This window comes from Oncorhynchus mykiss, chromosome 20, assembly GCF_057628025.1.
Source record: "Oncorhynchus mykiss isolate SJ-2025 chromosome 20, ASM5762802v1, whole genome shotgun sequence".
Taxonomy (NCBI): Eukaryota; Metazoa; Chordata; class Actinopteri; order Salmoniformes; family Salmonidae; genus Oncorhynchus; species Oncorhynchus mykiss.
In genome coordinates this window covers 36,635,961-36,655,790 of record NC_143041.1, presented here as the reverse complement: position 1 = coordinate 36,655,790, position 19,830 = coordinate 36,635,961, and the positions used below count along the sequence as shown (strand labels likewise).

At 41.5% G+C, this 19,830-nt stretch overlaps 1 protein-coding gene and 1 long non-coding RNA gene across 5 annotated transcripts in view; one reads left to right on the top strand and one right to left on the bottom strand.

The window, feature by feature from the left end:
* Positions 1-5,095: 5,095 nt before the first annotated feature.
* Positions 5,096-16,201, bottom strand: LOC149974583 (uncharacterized). The gene is made up of 3 exons (XR_016489493.1): positions 16,063-16,201; positions 15,633-15,694; positions 5,096-5,205 (listed from the first exon to the last, which is right to left on the bottom strand). It is a non-coding gene; the product is annotated as an uncharacterized LOC149974583 (long non-coding RNA).
* The window catches only part of map3k4 (mitogen-activated protein kinase kinase kinase 4), an 86,260-nt gene continuing 72,324 nt past the window's right edge, over positions 5,895-19,830 (top strand). The window contains exon 1 of one of the 4 annotated variants that reach the window (XM_036956192.2): positions 5,895-6,168. In XM_036956192.2, coding sequence (XP_036812087.2) covers positions 5,918-6,168 — 251 coding nt within the window. In that variant the 5' untranslated portion in view covers positions 5,895-5,917. Of the gene's footprint in view, positions 6,464-19,830 lie in introns of all 4 variants that reach the window. The other 3 variants (XM_021576410.3, XM_036956193.2, XM_090212999.1) reach the window with 3 other exon arrangements.

Here is a 19,830-nt window from a genome sequence, read left to right as displayed (position 1 = left end):
ATCAATTACATCAACATAAGAAATCTGCCCAGCTACTGCATGGTTAATACTGATGACAGCAAGGCCACTAAGGTGTTCCTGTGACATGGTGGAGCTCAGGTAGGATTTGATGAGCTTCAGCTTTGAAAAGCTCCTCTCTGCTTCAGCTACGGTCACTGGAAGAGTAAGACTAATTCTGAGAGCAGTCCACAAATGTGGATATATTTCTGAGAGCTCCCTTTCGTGCATAAATATCAGCAGCTCAAGCAGGGTCATGGTCTTCAATGGCAAGTCAGGCAAGTTCTTCAGTTCTTGTGCAAGATCTCTGCCATCCAAGTTCTGAGTGTTCTTTATAGTGCAGAGTCATACTAAGGACCTCACATTGCTCTGTCAGCTCCTCATTTGAGAGACTTTGGAAGGCTGACAGCACTCCAAACTTCTCCCCCACATTTTCCAAGGTGGAAAATCTTTCCTGAAGGGCTGAGGTTGCAGCATCAACGATGACATTGAAAAACGTCCCATCCAGCTTCTTCAGGGCATCACTCAAAGGCTCATCAAATGATCCGTATGAAATGTCCTGCTTTGTGGACCTCAGCCTTTTTTGTTGTAGAACATTCATGTACTACATTCATAGCCTCGCAAATATCCTTGGCTGACGCTTGTGCAGTCATAAAGCCTGTCGCCCTGGAGTTGCTGAGACCTCTCTCTGTCTTTCTGAGAAGACTGACTGCAACATCCACATGCATACTGGGAGACTGCATCAGCTTGATCACATGTTGGATCTGGCTCCAGATGTCATACCACACCACTGTACAGATGCTGAAGTGGTATGATCCCACCTTCTCTGACAAGGACTGGGCCTCAATCTTTATCACAGGGTCTTTGGTTTGATCCCTCACCTCAATCAGTGCCCCTCTCACCGCTGCTGCCTGATACCTCAGTGGCTTGAAACTCTTAACTTTCCTCTCCCACCTTGTCTAAGTCCACATCTTCAAAGGGATGTCCACATGTTTTTTCAGGATGGCTCATCACTGTGTGGAGGCTGAGAACAAGGTGTACAGTTTGTATAAGATGCCAAAGTAACCTGTGGCATCGACAGAACTTTTAGCAGCATCAGCCACAACCAGGTTCAATATGTGAGCCCCACATGGCACAAATAGAGCTCTTGGATTCATTTCCAGGAGTCTGGCTTGGACACCTTTGTTTTTGCCTCTCATGTTGGCCCCATTATCATAAGAGTGTCATTGTCACACCCAGATCTGTTTCACCTGTTCTTGTGCTTGTCTCCACCCACTCCAGGTGTTGCCCATCTTCCCCATTGTCCCCTGGGTACTTATACCTGTGTTCTCTGTTTGTCTGTTGCCAGTTCATCTTGTTTGTCAAGTCAACCAGTGTTATGTTTCTCAGCTCCTGCTTTTCCCCAGTCTCTCTTTTCTCACCCTCCTGGTTTTGACAATTGCTTGTCCTGACTGAGCCCACCTGCCTGACCACTCTGCCTGCCCCTGAGCCTGCCTGCCATCTGGTGCCTTTGCCCCTACTCTGGATTACCGACCCCTGCCTGCCTTGACCTGTCGTTTGCCTATCCCTGTTGTTGTAATTAACATTGTTACTTAAACAAAGTCTGCACTTGGGTCTTACCTGAAACATGATAGTCCTCTGCAGTCCTCAAAAGGAATTTTTAGCTTCTCTAATCTGAGAATCAGGGATTCCATATGTTGGCCCGTGGACTCCTCTGCTGGCAAAACCCCCATAAAATGTTCCTTTATGTGGGGCTCCTCCTTCAGTAACACAATTCTAATCACAACTGACAACTGTACAGTGTGGCTGAAATCTGAGGTGCAATCTAGAATGATTTTGCCAGCTTGATGTCACTCACCATTATTAAATTGACCTTGCTGCTCAACAAATCAATAAGTTAATTCTGAATTTGGTGGCCAAGGTGGTGTGACTCAAGGTCCCTTTTTGGACGTTAAGGTGCTCTTTCATGACTACATCAAATTGGGCCATCAGTTCAACCTCTTTGAGGAAATTAAAATTTGATGGAGCGTACAGTGTTTCTGTGTGTCCCCTAACACGGAACCCAAACCGGCTGTGCGTGTACGCCATCGTGCGCTATCGTGCATAAATATATTTCGTCCCCCTACACCAAACGCGATCACGACACGCAGCTTAAAATATCAAAACAAACTCTGAACCAATGTCATTAATTTGGGAACAGGTTGAAAAGCATTAAACTTTTTTGCAATTTAGCTAGTTAGCTTGCACTTGCTAGCTAATTTGTCCTATTTAGCTAGCTTGCTGATGCTAGCTAATTTGTCCTGGGATATAAACATTGAGTTGTTATTCTACTTGATATCCTGACGCTCCGAGATAATTTCCGAAGAGGCCTGTGTGGCTGAGGAGGTGGATGGCTCCTCATCCTGGCCAGTGCCAGACGGTGCTCCAAAATATTTCAGAAGTGCCCCTGAATTTGCATTGAAATACAGTATGTGAGTCTGACACCCTAAATACATTTGTTGCACAATTAAATATACATGTCATTTTGCACAATTTATCAAACTTTCAGAATAGCAACCACATGAACCATACAACCTCCTTGGCTAATTCTAGGCATAAGACACCCCAAAATGCTCGTTATATCACAAAAGATACAAAATATCAGCATAATATAGACATCTTTTAAGTTAGCCTACAGCATTGGAAATCCCCCTTACTGAGCTCAGGACCTAGTCAATACAATCACAGAAAACCTTTATGATGTCACCTCAATGAAAGTCAACCAAATCAAGAATGTGCTAGTTAGGTTGTAATCATTTTACTGCAGGCTACACACATTATCATGATGAAACTGTGTGAAATTATATCCAGTGTTATGTAAGCTAGTTGGACAAAAAAAGGAATATTGTCGCCCTATGTGTAATAGCATAGCAAGCAACATAGCAACATAGACTAGCAAACATAAGTGTTTTACTAGCCTATTTCATTACATGCATAATATTATACTCATAAAGAGATGACATAGCTGCATACCTTTATCTTTTATGTGTTTCTCCTCTCTTTCTTTCCTCTTTTTCCTAGACTGGACACCTGATGGCTTAGACCTCTTCTTATCACTAGCTTTAAGCACCAGCTGTCAGAGCAGCTCACAGATTACTGAACCTGTACATAGCCCATCTATAATTTAGCCCAAACAACTACCTCTCCCCCTACTGTATTTATGTATTTATTTTGCTCCTTTGCACCCCATTATTTATATTTCTACTTTGCACATTCTTCCACTGCAAATCTACCATTCCAGTGTTTTACTTGCTATATTGTATTTACTTCGCCACCATGGCCTTTTTGCCTTTCCCTCCCTTATCTCACCTCATTTGCTCACATTGTATATAGACTTTTCCTACTGTATAATTGACTGTATGTTTGTTTTACTCCATGTGTAACTCTGTGTTGTTGTTTGTGTCGAACTGCTTTGCTTTATCTTGGCCAGGTCGCAATTGTAAATGAGAACTTGTTCTCAACTTGCCTACCTGGTTAAATAAAGTGTGTGTTGATTTGGCACTCGAGCATCAATACATTACCCATCGCCCAACACTGTCAACCAAGTGTCAAGACTAAACTAATTCACCTTGGTGGTGTGCAGACTGCTTTTATATTATCCTTAACGATTTTGCACAAACCAGAAAAAAATGCAACACTATGTCTGTGAAACTATATATTCACAGTATTATGAATGGTGGTTTATTTGAAAGCATTTCGTAGTGTGGCTGATTTGACTAACTGCATTAGTACTGTACAAAGTTAGAGGTGCTCTATTTGATAGATTCCCCCCGCTCCCCCTACCACGGGATTCCAGTGGGGAGACCTGAGGTCAACCTACCCCCGCCATCTCGTACTCCTGAGAGGGAGACCTTCCTAGAGAGTAGCCTGCCTAGCTCACGAACTAGAATTAGGGCGCCCACTCTGACAAGGTTAATTGACCCACAGTCCCACACGGTGACATATCATTGATCCACAGTCTCACACGGTGACATATCATTGACGTGACGTGCAAATGAGCGATGGCAAACCGATCGCGCAAATATCACTATTACAATTTTTTTTTGTGCAGGCGCTCCATGCCGCCCCGTGCAAGATGCCACCCTGTGCAGCTGCCCATGCCGTCCAGTGCAAGATGCCACCCTGTGCAGCTGCCCATGTCGCCCATCCCTAAATCTGCCACTGGACACCAGAGATGATTATTCCCTCAGAGGGATCCTGACATGTTGCATGTTAAGAAGGTGGACTTTGTAGAGATTATTGCTTTGGTTATCAACTGCACGGCGCAAACAGAGAGTGCGGCTGAAAATTTTGGGACTCGGAGGCACGACAAGGAACCCTGTCGACGAATGCTCTGCCCTCAAAGGCACCTGAGCTTGTGTTGTTGGGAAGGGCCCATAGGTAAGTATTTCAGTCAACACCTGTTGTTTACTAAGTGTTACGCACGCCTCTATGAAGAGGGAACGCAACACCCTGCTACAACTAAACTCTCTGTGAAGTGAAAAAGGTATGGACTGTAGGTGCGAGTAAGAATGACAACAGACAGAATGTGGTACCGTTTACAAGGACTTTATTCCTTTACACGGTAATATGGGGAAAAGGGGCTGGATGGAACCAAAGCAAAGAAAGTAAATCTCAAAGCCCCCCCTCTCCTATCTTACCTGCCTACCCACTACTTACCTAATTTAGCACCACCTGGTGCCCTAACCAAAATACAGGGGGTGGTCCGCCCAGGTCTTACCTAGTGTGCCTAGACAGTGAATATACTACGGGTATATGTATGCCCGCGGGCCTCTTGCCTAAGCACTCCCAAGGTGCCTTCCCCTTTCCCCTGGGAACAAATGAAACAGAATATTAAACAATTTCACAAACAAACTAAGAAACAAAAGACATCAAATAAGCTCTATCTGAGCAACAAACTCACAAAACATACCAACTTCCCAGCAATGAACTCCCATCAAAATCAACCTCTAGCAAAATCTCTCTGCAATGACCTCCAAGCAAATCTCTCTCTCAGTAATCCCTACCTCCAAAATCTCTCTCTCCTGAACAGAACACTGGCTTTTATATAGCTTTAGAAGGAATGTGTAACTGGAGACAGCTGAGTCTTGACGAGGGGGCGGGGTTAGCTCTCCAATTAGCCCTGGAGTCGACCAATCAGCTGCTTGAGGGATTTCAGGAAGCCATTTCCTGAAATAAAACACATGCAAATACCCAAACTACAACACATAAACTGGGGAACGTAACACTAAGCATGTGACAAATACAATTTGATTTGACTATGAATAATTTTTTTTTACTTTCCAGAAATTGAATTTTTGTTTTACTTCACTGTACAGTAGGTGGCGACAATGCACCAGTAGGGTGTAGTCTGCCATTAAACCTCGAAGAAGAAGCATCGTCACCACTTTGTCAAAGATTTTTTATAAATAACCCAAGATAGAGCAGAGCCTATCGTTTCCAATGGGAGCAAATTAAGGATAGTGGGTAGAACAAGCAAGGAGATCACGAGCTATTGAGATCCTATTAGCGTGTTCTGGCATTTATTTGCATAATTCCGTTAGGGAACGCCTGTTTTGTGATGTGCGTTCATGCATTAACAAATGTTTTTGTAAACTTTGGCAAAGGGTAAAGTCTACAAAACACAGTTCACTCTGTTTGTTGCAGATTCTAGTTTTGGAAACAGAAAACTGTATGGAGATCAAATGTTTCATCAATCAGGACATTTGCAGAATATCGGTCAAAATCCATTTCCCTTGATAATCTTCTACCACTGCCTGCCACTGGGCTTCCTCTCATCACCATATTTGGTAGTAAGTGGAAACGCCAAACGATGCTTCCATTTACACATCCGGTGAAATATCTGTCTCGCTGTTCAATGTGTGACTTGACTGCTGAACGGATGAACTGTACGGGTTGCCGTAGCACTCCTCCTGACTGCTGGAAAGATGGCGGCAGCGCACACCCGGGCGAGCCCCAATTCTGCAGGCGAAAAAAAATCTTAACAGAAAGACACCTTTCGCCCAGCTTTTGCAAAAGGAAAACGTGCAAACAACTATTAAACTTGCATGGTCATGGGTGGTCCCATGCACCACTAGAACCGAGCATTCCCCGACCTGCTATGGAGCCTCCGGATAATAGCGAACCTAGCAGGTAGGCGAATAATCAGTGCTTCTTCGTGAAAAGAAACTACACAGCCGGGGCTTCGGCTGCTGCCACTTTGTGAGCTGAATGTGACAACCCACGCGGGTCAATTGGCGCGCTTGTGCGTCTAAAGGCAACCTACTGTCACATAGTGGTTTGCGTGCAGTTGCAATGTTTTTGCAGCGTTAAAAGTTGCAAAGTTTTTGGGAGATACATCTGTTCTCTGAAATGTGACTTTGCACTGTGTTTCTATTTGTTGTGGAATTATTGGAGGGATGGAGGAAATACTTACCTTTTGAAAGAGGTAACTAACTATTTTTGACTTGGCATTCGATTTGCAACATCGAAAGGCAGCTACCTAGCAACTTGCTAGGCTAACTATGTGGCGAACGTTACTTTAACGGGTCGTTGAGTTTATTCCGTTTTGTCAGTTGCAAATTAACATTGCTCTTCTTTCTTGCAAAGTTTGGTAGCTATTAGCTTTCGTCAGGATTGTGGAAAATGTTTCTATATGTACGGTATGCACGAACTTCAATATAATTCTATTTGAAACATTAATTGAAATGTTTTAATACTTTTCATGAATTGTTAGCCAACGTTGGCTACTATAACTAGCTAGCTATCTTTAACCATTTAGCTAGGCAGTTCGCTAACTTACTACGCTAGGCTCCACGTCATAACTAGTTATATTTGTTGGGGCATGCATTTTATGATAAAGTGTTGTACTTGCAGCCAAAAAAAGTAAGAATTCAGTGGCTAGGCTGATATGCTGTTTTTTTTTAGCTATGACTTGAACTGAGAAGATGGGGAAACTACTCATGTTTTGGAATGTATTATTTAGCTTTCCTAGAATTCAAGACTGTTCTCAGCACAGTAGGAAAAGCACATAGCTATGTGCTGCCAACACTGGCACATGAACATGATCTCGTTTTAGCAACGCTTATGAAGTTTCAAAACCTTTTTGTGGAACATGGTTAGCTTACTAGCTACAATAGACCACCGATTGCTTAGATTTATTGAACATTTCTATTATATCCTAAATTACACACCCATTAATTTCGTGCTTGCTGTATGTGTGGTGATCATCATGTAAACATTGCAAATCACCAGCGGGAAAAATATTAATTCCAAGCTTGAGCTAGTAGGTATTATATTGCAGGATATACAATTATGCCTGCTCTTTGTTCGGGAGATAGAATGTTGTTAACGTGTTTCTTGCCTTAAGCTTTTCAGATGCCATTTGTTGTTAGCCAGGGATTGCATGTACAGTCAATGTGTATGCTCTGTATTCCACTAGAAAACGGCTTCTGAGTTATTGCTTCCAGCTGATTTTAGTGGAATGTTTTTGTTCTATGTGCTTCTTTTTTGACCCCACACGACGTCATCGGGTTTGTTTGCCCCTGACTCCTGGCGACAGATTCTCTGGAATCCAATGTTATGTCTCTCTCCCTTGAGGCATGCAAGAGTGCCTGGCCTACACTGCACTGGGGACTGAATTTAAATGGATAGAATGATGTTCAGAGTGCTAAAATGTGTTCAATGCTTTAGTGTGGTTCTTGATTGTCTGTGTCATCACTTTGATCATACTGGTTGGCTGTGTTTTCAATCCAAGTCTCATTTGCAAGCACAAGCAGAGTTAAATATCTAGTTACTGTACTGCTGCTGTCAGACGAGCCAGGTCCCACATCTCTTTGTGCTCTTTCCAACTCCATTGCACTCCATGTCAAGCTCAACATGGCAATTAGGTTGTTTTCACACTTGGTCCCTTTCAGGCAAGTTTTGTGAACTCAGTGTTTTGTAAATGTTTTTTTTTGTGTGTGCGGTGTGAACACTCCAAAATAATTCAGACCCCTCAAAAGAGCCCCAACATGAACCGAACTATCTCGAGAGGTGGTCTTTCTGTTCGCTTGAATTCCGTAGTCCTGTTCCCTTTTTTAGGACAACATGAACACAAAGCTCCCCAGGTTCGCTTGTTGTTCCCCCACACTAGACTACTGCAACACCTTCCCCCTCCCATAAACCCTCATATCGGTGTTCCAAAAGGGAGAAGATAATGATGTGCAGATTAGCAGGGGGAAAAAAGTGCTGTTCTTAGATATTGATTAGCGATTGTCAAGGATGCACATAAATTCCCAAGTAAACTCAGCAAAAAAAGAAACATCCTCTCACTGTCAACTGTTCATTTTCAGCAAACTTAACATGTGTAAATATTTGAATGAACATAACAAGATTCAACAACTGAGAAATAAACTGAAGAAGTTCTACAGACATGTGACTAACAGAAATTGAATGTGTCCCTGAACTTGGGGGGGTCAAAATCAAAAGTAACAGTCAGTATCTGGTGTGGCCACCAGCTGCATTAAGTACTGCAGTGCATCCTCCTCATGGACTGCACCAGATTTGCCCGTTCTTGCAGTGAGATGTTACCCCACTCTTCCACCAAGGCACCTGCAAGTTCCCAGACATTTCTGGGGAGAATGGCCCTAGCCCTCACCCTCCGATCCAACAGGTCCAAACTGTTGCATATACCCGGACTCTGCTTGCACTGAATGCAAGAGAAGTGACATAGTTTCACTAGTTAATATTGCCTGCTAACATGCATTTATTTTAACTAAAATATGCAGGTTTAACAAAACATACTACTGTATATTGATTTAAGGCATTGATGTTTATGGTTAGGTACATTTGTGCAGCCAATGTTCTTTTTTTGCAAATGCACTTTTGTTAATAAATCACCCGTTTGGGGAAGATGAAGTAGGCTGTGATTTGATGATAAATTAACAGGCACCGCATTGATTATATGCAACGCAGGACAAGCTAATTAACCTAGTAATATCATCAATGTGTCGTTTGATAGTTTTTTTATAAGATAAGTTTAATGCTAGATAGCAACTTACCTTGGCTTCTTGCAGCCACAGGGTCCTTTTAACGCTGCACTCGCGTAACCGGTGGTCAGCTTGACACAGTTTCCTTGTGGATTTCAATGTAATCGACCATAATCACCGTCCAAAAAGGCATATTACCGATTATGAGAACTTAAATTCGGCCCTAATTAATCGGCCATGCCGATTTAATCGGTCAGCCTCTACTCCAGGGTACAGGCCTTGGTGTAACACTCCTTCCTTTGACGATAAACGCAAATCCGACCATCACCCCTGGTGAGACGACAACCGCGGCTCGTCAGCGAAGAGCACTTTTTGACAGTCCTGTCTGATCCAGCAACGGTGGGTTTGTGCCCGTAGGCGCCGTTGCTGCCAGTGATGTCTGGTAAGGACCTACAAGCCCTCAGTCCAGCCTCTATCAGCCTAATGCGGACAGTCTGAGCACTGATGGAGGGGTTGTGCGTTCCTGGTGTAACTCGTGCAGTTGTTGCAATCCTGTACCTGTCCCGCAGGTGTGATGTTCGGATGTACCGATCCTGTGCAGGTGTTACACGTGGTCTTCCACTGCGAGGACGATCAGCTGTCCGTCCTGTCTCCCTGTAGCGCTGTCTTATGTGTCTCCGTGGCCACATCTGCAGTCCTCATGCCTCCTTGCAGCATGCCCAAGGCACGTTCACGCAGATGAGCAGGGACCCTGGGCATCTTTCTTTTGGTGTTTTTCAGAGTCCGTAGAAAGGCCTCTTTAGTGTCAAGTTGTCATAACTGTGATCTTAATTGCCTCCTGTCTGTAAGCTGTTAGTATCTTAACGACCGTTCCACAGGTGCATGTTCATTAATTGTTGATGGTTCATTGAACAAGCATGGGAAACGGTGTTTAAACCCTTTACAATGAGGATCTGTGAAGTTATTGGGATTTTTACAAATCATCTTTGAAAGACAGGGTCCTGAAAAAGGCACCGTTCTTTTTTTTGCTGAGTTTGTGTAGTTTCTGGTTCAGATTATTTGTTTGCAATATGTGACCTCACTTTATATAGTCTTGTTATTTTACTGCTGCTCTTTAATTACTTGTTACTTTTTTTAAAATCTGCATTTTATTGTTTAACTGCATTGTTGGTTAGGGGCTCGTAAGTAAGCATTTCACTAAGGTGTACCTGTTGTATTCGGGGCATGTGATGAATTTGATCTTTAAGACTTTTGTTCGATTGTGGTTTTTGAATAGTGTGAGAAGACGATGTACAGTGCCTTGCGAAAGTATTCGGCCCCCTTGAACTTTGCGACCTTTTGCCACATTTCAGGCTTCAAACATAAAGATATAAAACTGTATTTTTTTGTGAAGAATCAACAACAAGTGGGACACAATCATGAAGTGGAACGACATTTATTGGATATTTCAAACTTTTTTAACGAATCAAAAACTGAAAAATTGGGCGTGCAAAATTATTCAGCCCCCTTAAGTTAATACTTTGTAGCGCCACCTTTTGCTGCGATTACAGCTGTAAGTTGCTTGGGGTATGTCTCTATCAGTTTTGCACATCGAGAGACTGAAATTTTTTCCCATTCCTCCTTGCAAAACAGCTCGAGCTCAGTGAGGTTGGATGGAGAGCATTTGTGAACAGCAGTTTTCAGTTCTTTCCACAGATTCTCGATTGGATTCAGGTCTGGACTTTGACTTGGCCATTCTAACACCTGGATATGTTTATTTTTGAACCATTCCATTGTAGATTTTGCTTTATGTTTTGGATCATTGTCTTGTTGGAAGACAAATCTCCGTCCCAGTCTCAGGTCTTTTGCAGACTCCATCAGGTTTTCTTCCAGAATGGTCCTGCATTTGGCTCCATCCATCTTCCCATCAATTTTAACCATCTTCCCTGTCCCTGCTGAAGAAAAGCAGGCCCAAACCATGATGCTGCCACCACCATGTTTGACAGTGGGTATGGTGTGTTCAGGGTGATGAGCTGTGTTGCTTTTACGCCAAACATAACGTTTTGCATTGTTGCCAAAAAGTTCAATTTTGGTTTCATCTGACCAGAGCACCTTCTTCCACATGTTTGGTGTGTCTCCCAGGTGGCTTGTGGCAAACTTTAAACGACACTTTTTATGGATATCTTTAAGAAATGGCTTTCTTCTTGCCACTCTTCCATAAAGGCCAGATTTGTGCAATATACGACTGATTGTTGTCCTATGAACAGAGTCTCCCACCTCAGCTGTAGATCTCTGCAGTTCATCCAGAGTGATCATGGGCCTCTTGGCTGCATCTCTGATCAGTCTTCTCCTTGTATGAGCTGAAACGTTAGAGGGACGGCCAGGTCTTGGTAGATTTGCAGTGGTCTGATACTCCTTCCATTTCAATATTATCGCTTGCACAGTGCTCCTTGGGATGTTTAAAGCTTGGGAAATATTTTTGTATCCAAATCCGGCTTTAAACTTCTTCACAACAGTATCTCGGACCTGCCTGGTGTGTTCCTTGTTCTTCATGATGCTCTCTGCGCTTTTAACGGACCTCTGAGACTATCACAGTGCAGGTGCATTTATACGGAGACTTGATTACACACAGGTGGATTGTATTTATCATCATTAGTCATTTAGGTCAACATTGGATCATTCAGAGATCCTCACTGAACTTCTGGAGAGAGTTTGCTGCACTGAAAGTAAAGGAGCTGAATAATTTTGCACGCCCAATTTTTCAGTTTTTGATTTGTTAAAAAAGTTTAAAATATCCAATAAATGTCGTTCCACTTCATGATTGTGTCCCACTTGTTGTTGATTCTTCCCAAAAAAATACAGTTTTATATCTTTATGGTTGAAGCCTGAAATGTGGCAAAAGGTCACAAAGTTCAAGGGGGCCGAATACTTTCGCAAGGCACTGTATTTGGTGAGAATCACAACATACTGTATGGTACAAAATCTATTATTGCTCTTAAAGGGCAGTAACCGATATTGGGTTTACATTTTTCAATTATAACATTATTTAATCTGCAGTTATTCTTCTGCTATTTATTATTTTACAATATTTACGTGTTAATAGTATCTTCTGATTTACAATTGTCTCATATTTGAACTAAATGCAATCTATTTATTAGCTTCCAAAATGTAAGTTGGCATATCTAGCTGTCCGATAATACGTTCTGATGAAATGGCTTTTCCTGCACTTTGACAAATCCCGGAGTGCATTGATTGAATGTTGTAAAAATATATTTGTTCCTTTCTAAACATAGCAATGTGAATGCAAAGATGATTCGGACCACAAAACGGGTGAAGTGAACTGTCAAAAGAGCTGAGTCCTCATTCAAACCAATGGCAGTGTGAATACAAAGAGAATTGAGTTCTTTAGCTTTTTACATTTAAAAAAACATTTTTTTTTACCCCAGAGTTCACTTTAAAGAGGACTCCAATCGGTTCTTTTTTAAAGAGGACCATGTGTGAAAGCACCCTTTTAGTGACAAGGAGTTGGCATTATGGCACAGACTGGCACTCAGGCATGTGTCAGACTGTCAGTTGCTGCTGATGTCAATTCTTATAAATGTCAGGTCAAAAGTAGGGAATAGGGTGACATTTTGGTATGTAGAGTAAGCATACCCATTAAGCCCACTTCCATCTTTGGATTCAAGTAAACTAGAAAACAAATATTTTCTGCTGTTTCAACTAATTCAAATGGTTATCTACAACTTTTTAAAATGTTAAGCCAATCAGATGAAGTTATTGACAATTGTGTGTGTAATCAATTTCAAAGCTGCAAAAAAAAAAAAAAAATGCCATCGAGGCTACCCTCCCCTCCGATAAACATCTAAAATGAAGATATTCATGTGCTAATGTAAAAACATGACAGCATATTTCATGAGCATTCATTACTTTTTCTTGCCAATTGAAAATAGTTTTTCATTCAAGTAGTTGTGCCGGCATGTCCGTCTCACAGTACCAACACCACTTAGTGAATAGATTTCGGGCAATTTACAGCTTACATTTTTGAATGCTTTTCTAATTTCACTGTTAAATTAACGTTGTATTGCTATACATACATTTTTGTTAAATTTGACATTTATCTCAGGTGGGCTTAAAGGGTACAGTAGCGCACTATACAGAATGTAAATGACAAAGCAATATCATTAAATATGATCAATCCTAACTTTGCATAATATTGTAGTCTAGTGTATCTTTATTAGAGGTCGACCGATTATGATTTTTCAACGCCGATACCGATTATTGGAGGAACAAAAAGGCCGATACCGATTTAATAGGCCGTTTTTAAATAAAATAAAAATGTATTTGTAATAATGACACTTTTTAATATAATACATCAATAAAATCAATTTAGCCTCAAATAAATAATGAAACATGCTCAATTTGGTTTAAATAATGCTAAAACAAAGTGTTGGAGATGAAAGTAAAAGTGCAATATGTGCTATGTAAGAAAGCTAACGTTTCAGTTCCTTGCTCAGAACATGAGAACATATGAAAGCTGGTGGTTCCTTTTAACATGAGTCTTCAATATTCCCAGGTAAGAAGTTTTAGGTTGTAGTTATTATTGGAATTTTAGGACTATTTCCCTCTACCATTTGTATTTCCTCAACCTTTGACTATTGGATGTTCTTTATAGGCACTTTAGTATTGCCAGTGTAACAGTATAGCCTCCGTCCCTCTCCTCGCTCCTCCCTGGGCTCGAACCAGCAACACAATGACAACAGCCATCACATCGAAGCAGCGTTACCCATGCAGAGCAAGGGAAACAACCACCCCAAGGTTCAGAGCGAGTGAAGTTTGAAACGCTATTAGCGAGCGCTAACTAGCCAGCCATTTCACTTCGGTCACACCAGCCTCATCTCGGGAGTTGATAGGTTTGAAGTCATAAACAGCGCAATGCTTGACGCACAACGAAGAGCTGCTGGCAAAACGCACGAAAGTGCTGTTTGAATGAATGTTTACGCGCCTGCTTCTGCCTATCACCGCTCAGTCAGATACTTGTATGCTCAGTCAGATTATATGCAACACAGGACACGCTAGATAATATCTAGTAATATCATCAACCATGTGTAGTTAACTAGTGATTATGATTGTTTTTTATAAGATAAGTTTAATGCTAGCTAGCAACTTAACTTGGCTTACTGCATTTGCGTAACAGGCAGTCTCCTTGTGGAGTGCAACGAGAGAGAGGCAGGTCGTTATTGCGTTGGATTAGTTAACTGTAATGTTGCAAGATTTGATCCCTCAAGCTGACAAGTTGAAAATCTGTCTTTCTGCCCCTGAACAACGCAGTTAAACCCACCGTTCCTAGGCCGTTATTGAAAATAAGAATGTGTTCTTAACTGACTTGCCTAGTTAAATAAAGGTGTGAAAAAAAATCGGCAAATCTGCGCCCAAAAATACACATTTCCAATTGTTATGAAAACTTGAAATCGGCCCTAATTAATCGGCCATTCCGATTAATCGGTCGACCTCTAATCTTTATACCCCAAACCATTGGTTTCAAGTATTTTGAGTAGACTTTGCTATTCTCTTCTTCAACAAATCACTGTTTCTCCTTTTAAGGCCAGTATGCATTTAAACACTAGGATAGTTTGATATCCCTAATATTCAATCAACATGAGCATAAATTATTTTTGTTCAGATTTTAAGTTGATTTAAAACACACACTATCATTATGCATGTTGTGCATCTACCCATGGTGCCTTTACCAAGATTTGAAACAATTAGCAATCATTGTGCTCAGAATGTTGATGCAGAAATTTAGGGTTGAGGGATATCATGGAAACAAAAACCTACAGGTGGTGGATAAAAATGCAAACAAATGAGAGCGACGAAGACTATTGGGAGACTACTCCGGTCTTTCTTTCATTCATCCAGGTGAATCTGTTTGGTCCACCTGTATTTAATACACAGAGTGGGAGATTGAAACTGTCTTCAGATATGCCTTAGGAAGATGAGTTGTACTAATTAACAAGAATAGCAGTACTGCAAATGTGAATTAGCTTTCAGATAATTCCTAAAAAGTTTAGTTCTGGTCTTTGTTGCATGGCTTCTTATCCACAGAGGGCCAGGGTGGGTGCAGGTTTGTGTTCTAAGCAATAACACACCTGATTCGACTAATGTCTTGATTGAAGTCTGATTAGTTGAATCAGGCGTGTACTGGTCAGCAAGAACAAAAGCCCAAGTCCACTTTGTTCTCTGTGGATACAATTGGACACCCCCTGTTTTAAGTGCTACTTTCATGATGAATAGCAATGATCATTTTATTTTAGGGGTGATTCATATAATGTAATTTTATATAAGAAGTGTCAGTTTGTAAGTTTTTAACATGGATTGTTTAACCTTTCTGATCTCCCCATCCCGGATCCGGGTTCGTGAATACAGACTCAAGCTCATTACCATAACGCAACGTTAACTATTCATGAAAATCGCAAATGAAATGAAATAAATATGCTAGCTCTCAAGCTTAGCCTTTTGTTAACAACACTGTCATCTCAGATTTTCAAAATATGCTTCTCAACCATTGCAAAACAAGCATTTGTGTAACAGTATTGATGGCTAACGTAGCATTTAGCATTCAGCTGGCAACATTTACACAAAAAAACAAAAGCATTCAAAAAAATAATTTACCTTTGAAGAACTTCAGATGTTTTCAATGAGGAGACTCTCAGATAGCAAATGTTCAGTTTTTCCTGAAAGATTATTTGTTTAGGACAAATCGCTCCGTTTTCTGCGTCACGTTTAGCTATGAAAAAACCCCTGTATCCAGGATTGTGTAAATCTATCAGCAAGCTCATTAGCATAACACAACGTTAACTATTTATGAAAATCGCAAATGAAATGAAATAAATATGCCATCTCTCAAGCTTAGCCTTTTGTAAACAACACTGTCATCTCAGATTTTCAAAATATGCTTCTCAACCATAGGAAAACAATAATTTGTGTAAAAGTAGCTAGCTAGAGTTAGCATTTCGCGTTAGCATTTAGCGTTAGCATTAGCGTTAGCATCCAGCACGCAACATTAACAAAAACATAAAAGCCTTCAAATAAAATCATTTACCTTTGAAGAACTTCTGATGTTTTCAATGAGGATACTCTCAGTTAGATAGCAGATGCTCAGTTTTTCCAAAAAGATTCCTTGTGTATTAGAAATGGCTCCGTTTTATACATCACATTTGGCTACCAAAAAAAATCCATAAATTCAGTCCTCAAAACGCAAACTTTTTTTCCAAATTAACTCCATAATATCGACTGAAAACATGGCAAACGTTGTTTAGAATCAATCATCAAGGTGTTTTTCACATATCTCTTCATTGATACATCGTTCTTGGACACATGCTTTCTCCCCTGAATCAAATGGTAAAGTAGAAGCAGCTGGCAATTGCGCACCGAATTCGACGCAGGACACCAGGCGGACACTTGGAAAATGTAGTCTCTTATGGTCAATCTTCCAATGATATGCCTACAAATACGTCACAATGCTGCTAAGACCTTGGGCGAACGACAGAAAGTGTAGGCTCATTCGTTGCGCAATCACAGCCATATAAGGAGAGAATGGAAAACAGAGCTTCAGAAATTCTGCTAATTCCTGGGTGATGCATCATCTTGGTTTCGCCTGTAGAATGAGTTCTGGGGCACTTACAGACAAAATCTTTGCATATTCTGAAACTTCAGAGTGTTTTCTTTCCAAAACTGTCAAGAATATGCATAGTCGAGCATCTTTTCGTGACAAAATATCGCGCTTAAAACGGGAACGTTTTTTATCCAAAAATGAAATAGCGCCCCTAGAGCTCTAACAGGTTAAGTCAAGAGGTGGGCTTATTTGGAACACCCATGGGTTTAAGGCGTAAAGTCGGTACGCATTAAGCCCAGTCCGGACTTCTCACACATTTATTAAAACACGTAAGTAAAGTCATAACTTCAAGAGATTTAAATATTTGTCTCTTTAAAACATGAGATTAATCTTTCATTTTATATCCACTTTTCTAACATACTGCTTTCATTTTTGTAAGAAATGTCAACTCAGATTTTGGTGGGATTAATAGGTATACTTACCCTGCTCATGGTTATGCAGCTGCAGCGTATGGGTGGGGACTGGGGAACTTGAAGTTCCTCTCTTCCAGGAATCAGTTTGTGCAACTGCACGCTCATTGTATTTTTGTCCTAACTCATTTTCTGCATCCCACATTGCTCCCTATTACCCTTATAGTGCACTACTCTGGTCAAAAGCAGTGCACTATATAGGGAATAGGGTGACATTTTGGACTAAGACATAAACATGCCCTGCAGGCAAGGCACTTCCTGGAGGGCCCTCTGGTTTTGACCAATGTTTTTCCGGAAAAGCGGGGAAAACCTCAAAGGCTGGAACTTGGATTGCTTTGGGCTTGAATATTATAGCAATGATGTCATATTGTCAATAGTAGAGTTCCAAGTTCCAACAAAGCTGCCCTCTCCTCCCCCCTCTAGAGTCCCTGGCTGCATCCCAAATGGGGAAATGTCACCCGATTCCCTTTAGGTCCTGTTCAAAAGTAGTGCACTATGTAGGGAATAGGGTGCCCTTTGGGACCCAGCCCCTCTCTGTCCGGCATGTGCAGAACATAGAGGGAGAGAGGCAAACAAACAACAAGGAACATGATTGTGCAACACTGTCTGCCTGCTCGAGTTAAGGTCACCCCTGTCCCTGACAGTGTAAGACAAGATGATTTGCAAACATGTTTAAAAATGCATGCACAGCACTCACTAACTTCTCATGCCAACCATTGCAAGGAGGAACAGGACAGATCTTTTGTCAGAGCTTTCTTGCTATTTGGTCCTCTGGCTGGGCAAGTAACATTCAGGCACTCTCGCATGCATTCCAGGGATTTCAGGATGTGGTGTAGTCCTGCGTAGAGGAGAGGATAGTAGCCTCATGGCCTGAAGCATGAGGAACATGTGGCTACAACTCATTAATGCAACACACTGGAACCCCCCAGGCTAGCACTCATAAACTTTGGCTGACACTTGGTATTTTTAAAATTCTCTCACCATCTCACTCGCTATTTCTTTCTTTCTTGTCTCTCTCTCTTTACCCCTATCTGTCTCTCTCTCTCATAAACAGCTGCTGCACCTGTTTGTGCATGCGTGAAAAAGACTGGTTGCGTGTCATGCCACCATGTGATTCAGGAAGGAAGGTTATTCAGGCCATCATTACATGATTGTCTGTGTACATTGTTCCTTGGCTAGCACAGGTCGGTGTTAGCGGGTAGGGCAAGCTTTTCATAGTTTTACTTTAATTATCGTATTGTCTGCCAAGGCTGTGGTTGCAGGATGTTGACTAGGCCTAGCTCTGGATGGACTTGGGTTGTAAGTGTACTACTGTTTTTGTGTTGTGAGTCCAGAGGATGCACAGTTTAGACCCTCTGTTCTCCCATGGATCTAAAGCAGTGGCAGGGCATTCCAATCCAGGCCGTGCTGTTCTAGATTAACAGCTGGTCTCTCAGGGGTTGCAGTGTTCTGTTTCAGTGTTGTCATAAGTATTGCGCAGCATGTAGCACACAAATGATGACTGTTCCTTTTTGCAAAATGATTTTGCCCAGGGTTCAAGCTCATTCTTCATGTTATTAAAACATGATGTGGTGTGTGTGTGTGCACTGCATGCATGCACAGGTGTGGGCCTGTGCTGTGCACTGTGTGTTTGGGGTCCAATATGTCTGTCCGAGTGGCGTCAGTCACACTGTTTCCTGAGCAGGGTGGGGTCAGGTTTGTCCTGTTCTGTTTTCTTTTTGTTGCATTATTTTCCTTTTGGTTCAGATTCTGCTGTCATTCTGCTGGTTTTACAGAGAATGATGTTGAGGAGCTACAGATGCATGCAACAAAGGAATAGTAATATCATAGGTAATTTGCATAGAATAAAAAAAAGAAGCTCAATTGCACCCTTCAGTTTAGAGGTCGACCGATTAATCATATTTTTGAATGTTTTATTTCATCTTTATTTAACTAGGCAAGTCAGTTAAGAACACATTCTTATTTCAATGATGGCCTAGGAATGGTGGGTTAACTGCCTTGTTCAGGGGCAGAAAGACAGATCTTTACCTTGTCAGCTCAGGGATTCAATCTTGCAACCTTACGGTTAACTAGTCCAACGCTACGCTCTAACCACCTGCTTCACGAGCGGCCCGCCTGTTGCGAGATTGCAGTAAGAAGCCAAGGTAAGTTGCTAGCTAGCATTAAACATCTCATAAAAACAATCATAATCACTAGTTATAACTACACATGGTTGATGATAGTACTAGTTTATCTAGCGTGTCCTGCGTTGCATTTAATAGATGCAGTGCGCATTCGCTGAAAAAGGACTGTCGTTGCTCCAACATGTACCTAACCATAAAAACCAATGCCTTTCTTAAAATCAGTACACAGAAATATATGTATTTTTAAACCTGCATATTTAGCTAAAAGAAATCCAGGTTAGCAGGCAATATTAACCAGGTGAAATTGTCACTTCTCTGGCGTTCATTGCACGCAGAGTCAGGGTATATGCAACAGTTTGGGCCGCCTGGCTCATTGCGAACTAATTTGCCAGAATTTTACGTAATTATGACATAACATTGAAGGTTGTGCAATGTAACAGGAATATTTAGACTGATGGAACAGTTCCGTATATCACTGAAAGAATAGACGTCTTGTTTTCGAAATGATAGTTTCCGGATTTGACCATATTAATGACCTAAGGCTCGTATTTCTGTGTTATTATAATTAATTTGATAGAGCAGTCTGACTGAGCGGTGGTAGGCAGCAGCAGGCTCATAAGCATTCATTTAAACAGCACTTTCCTGTGTTTGCCAGCAGCTCT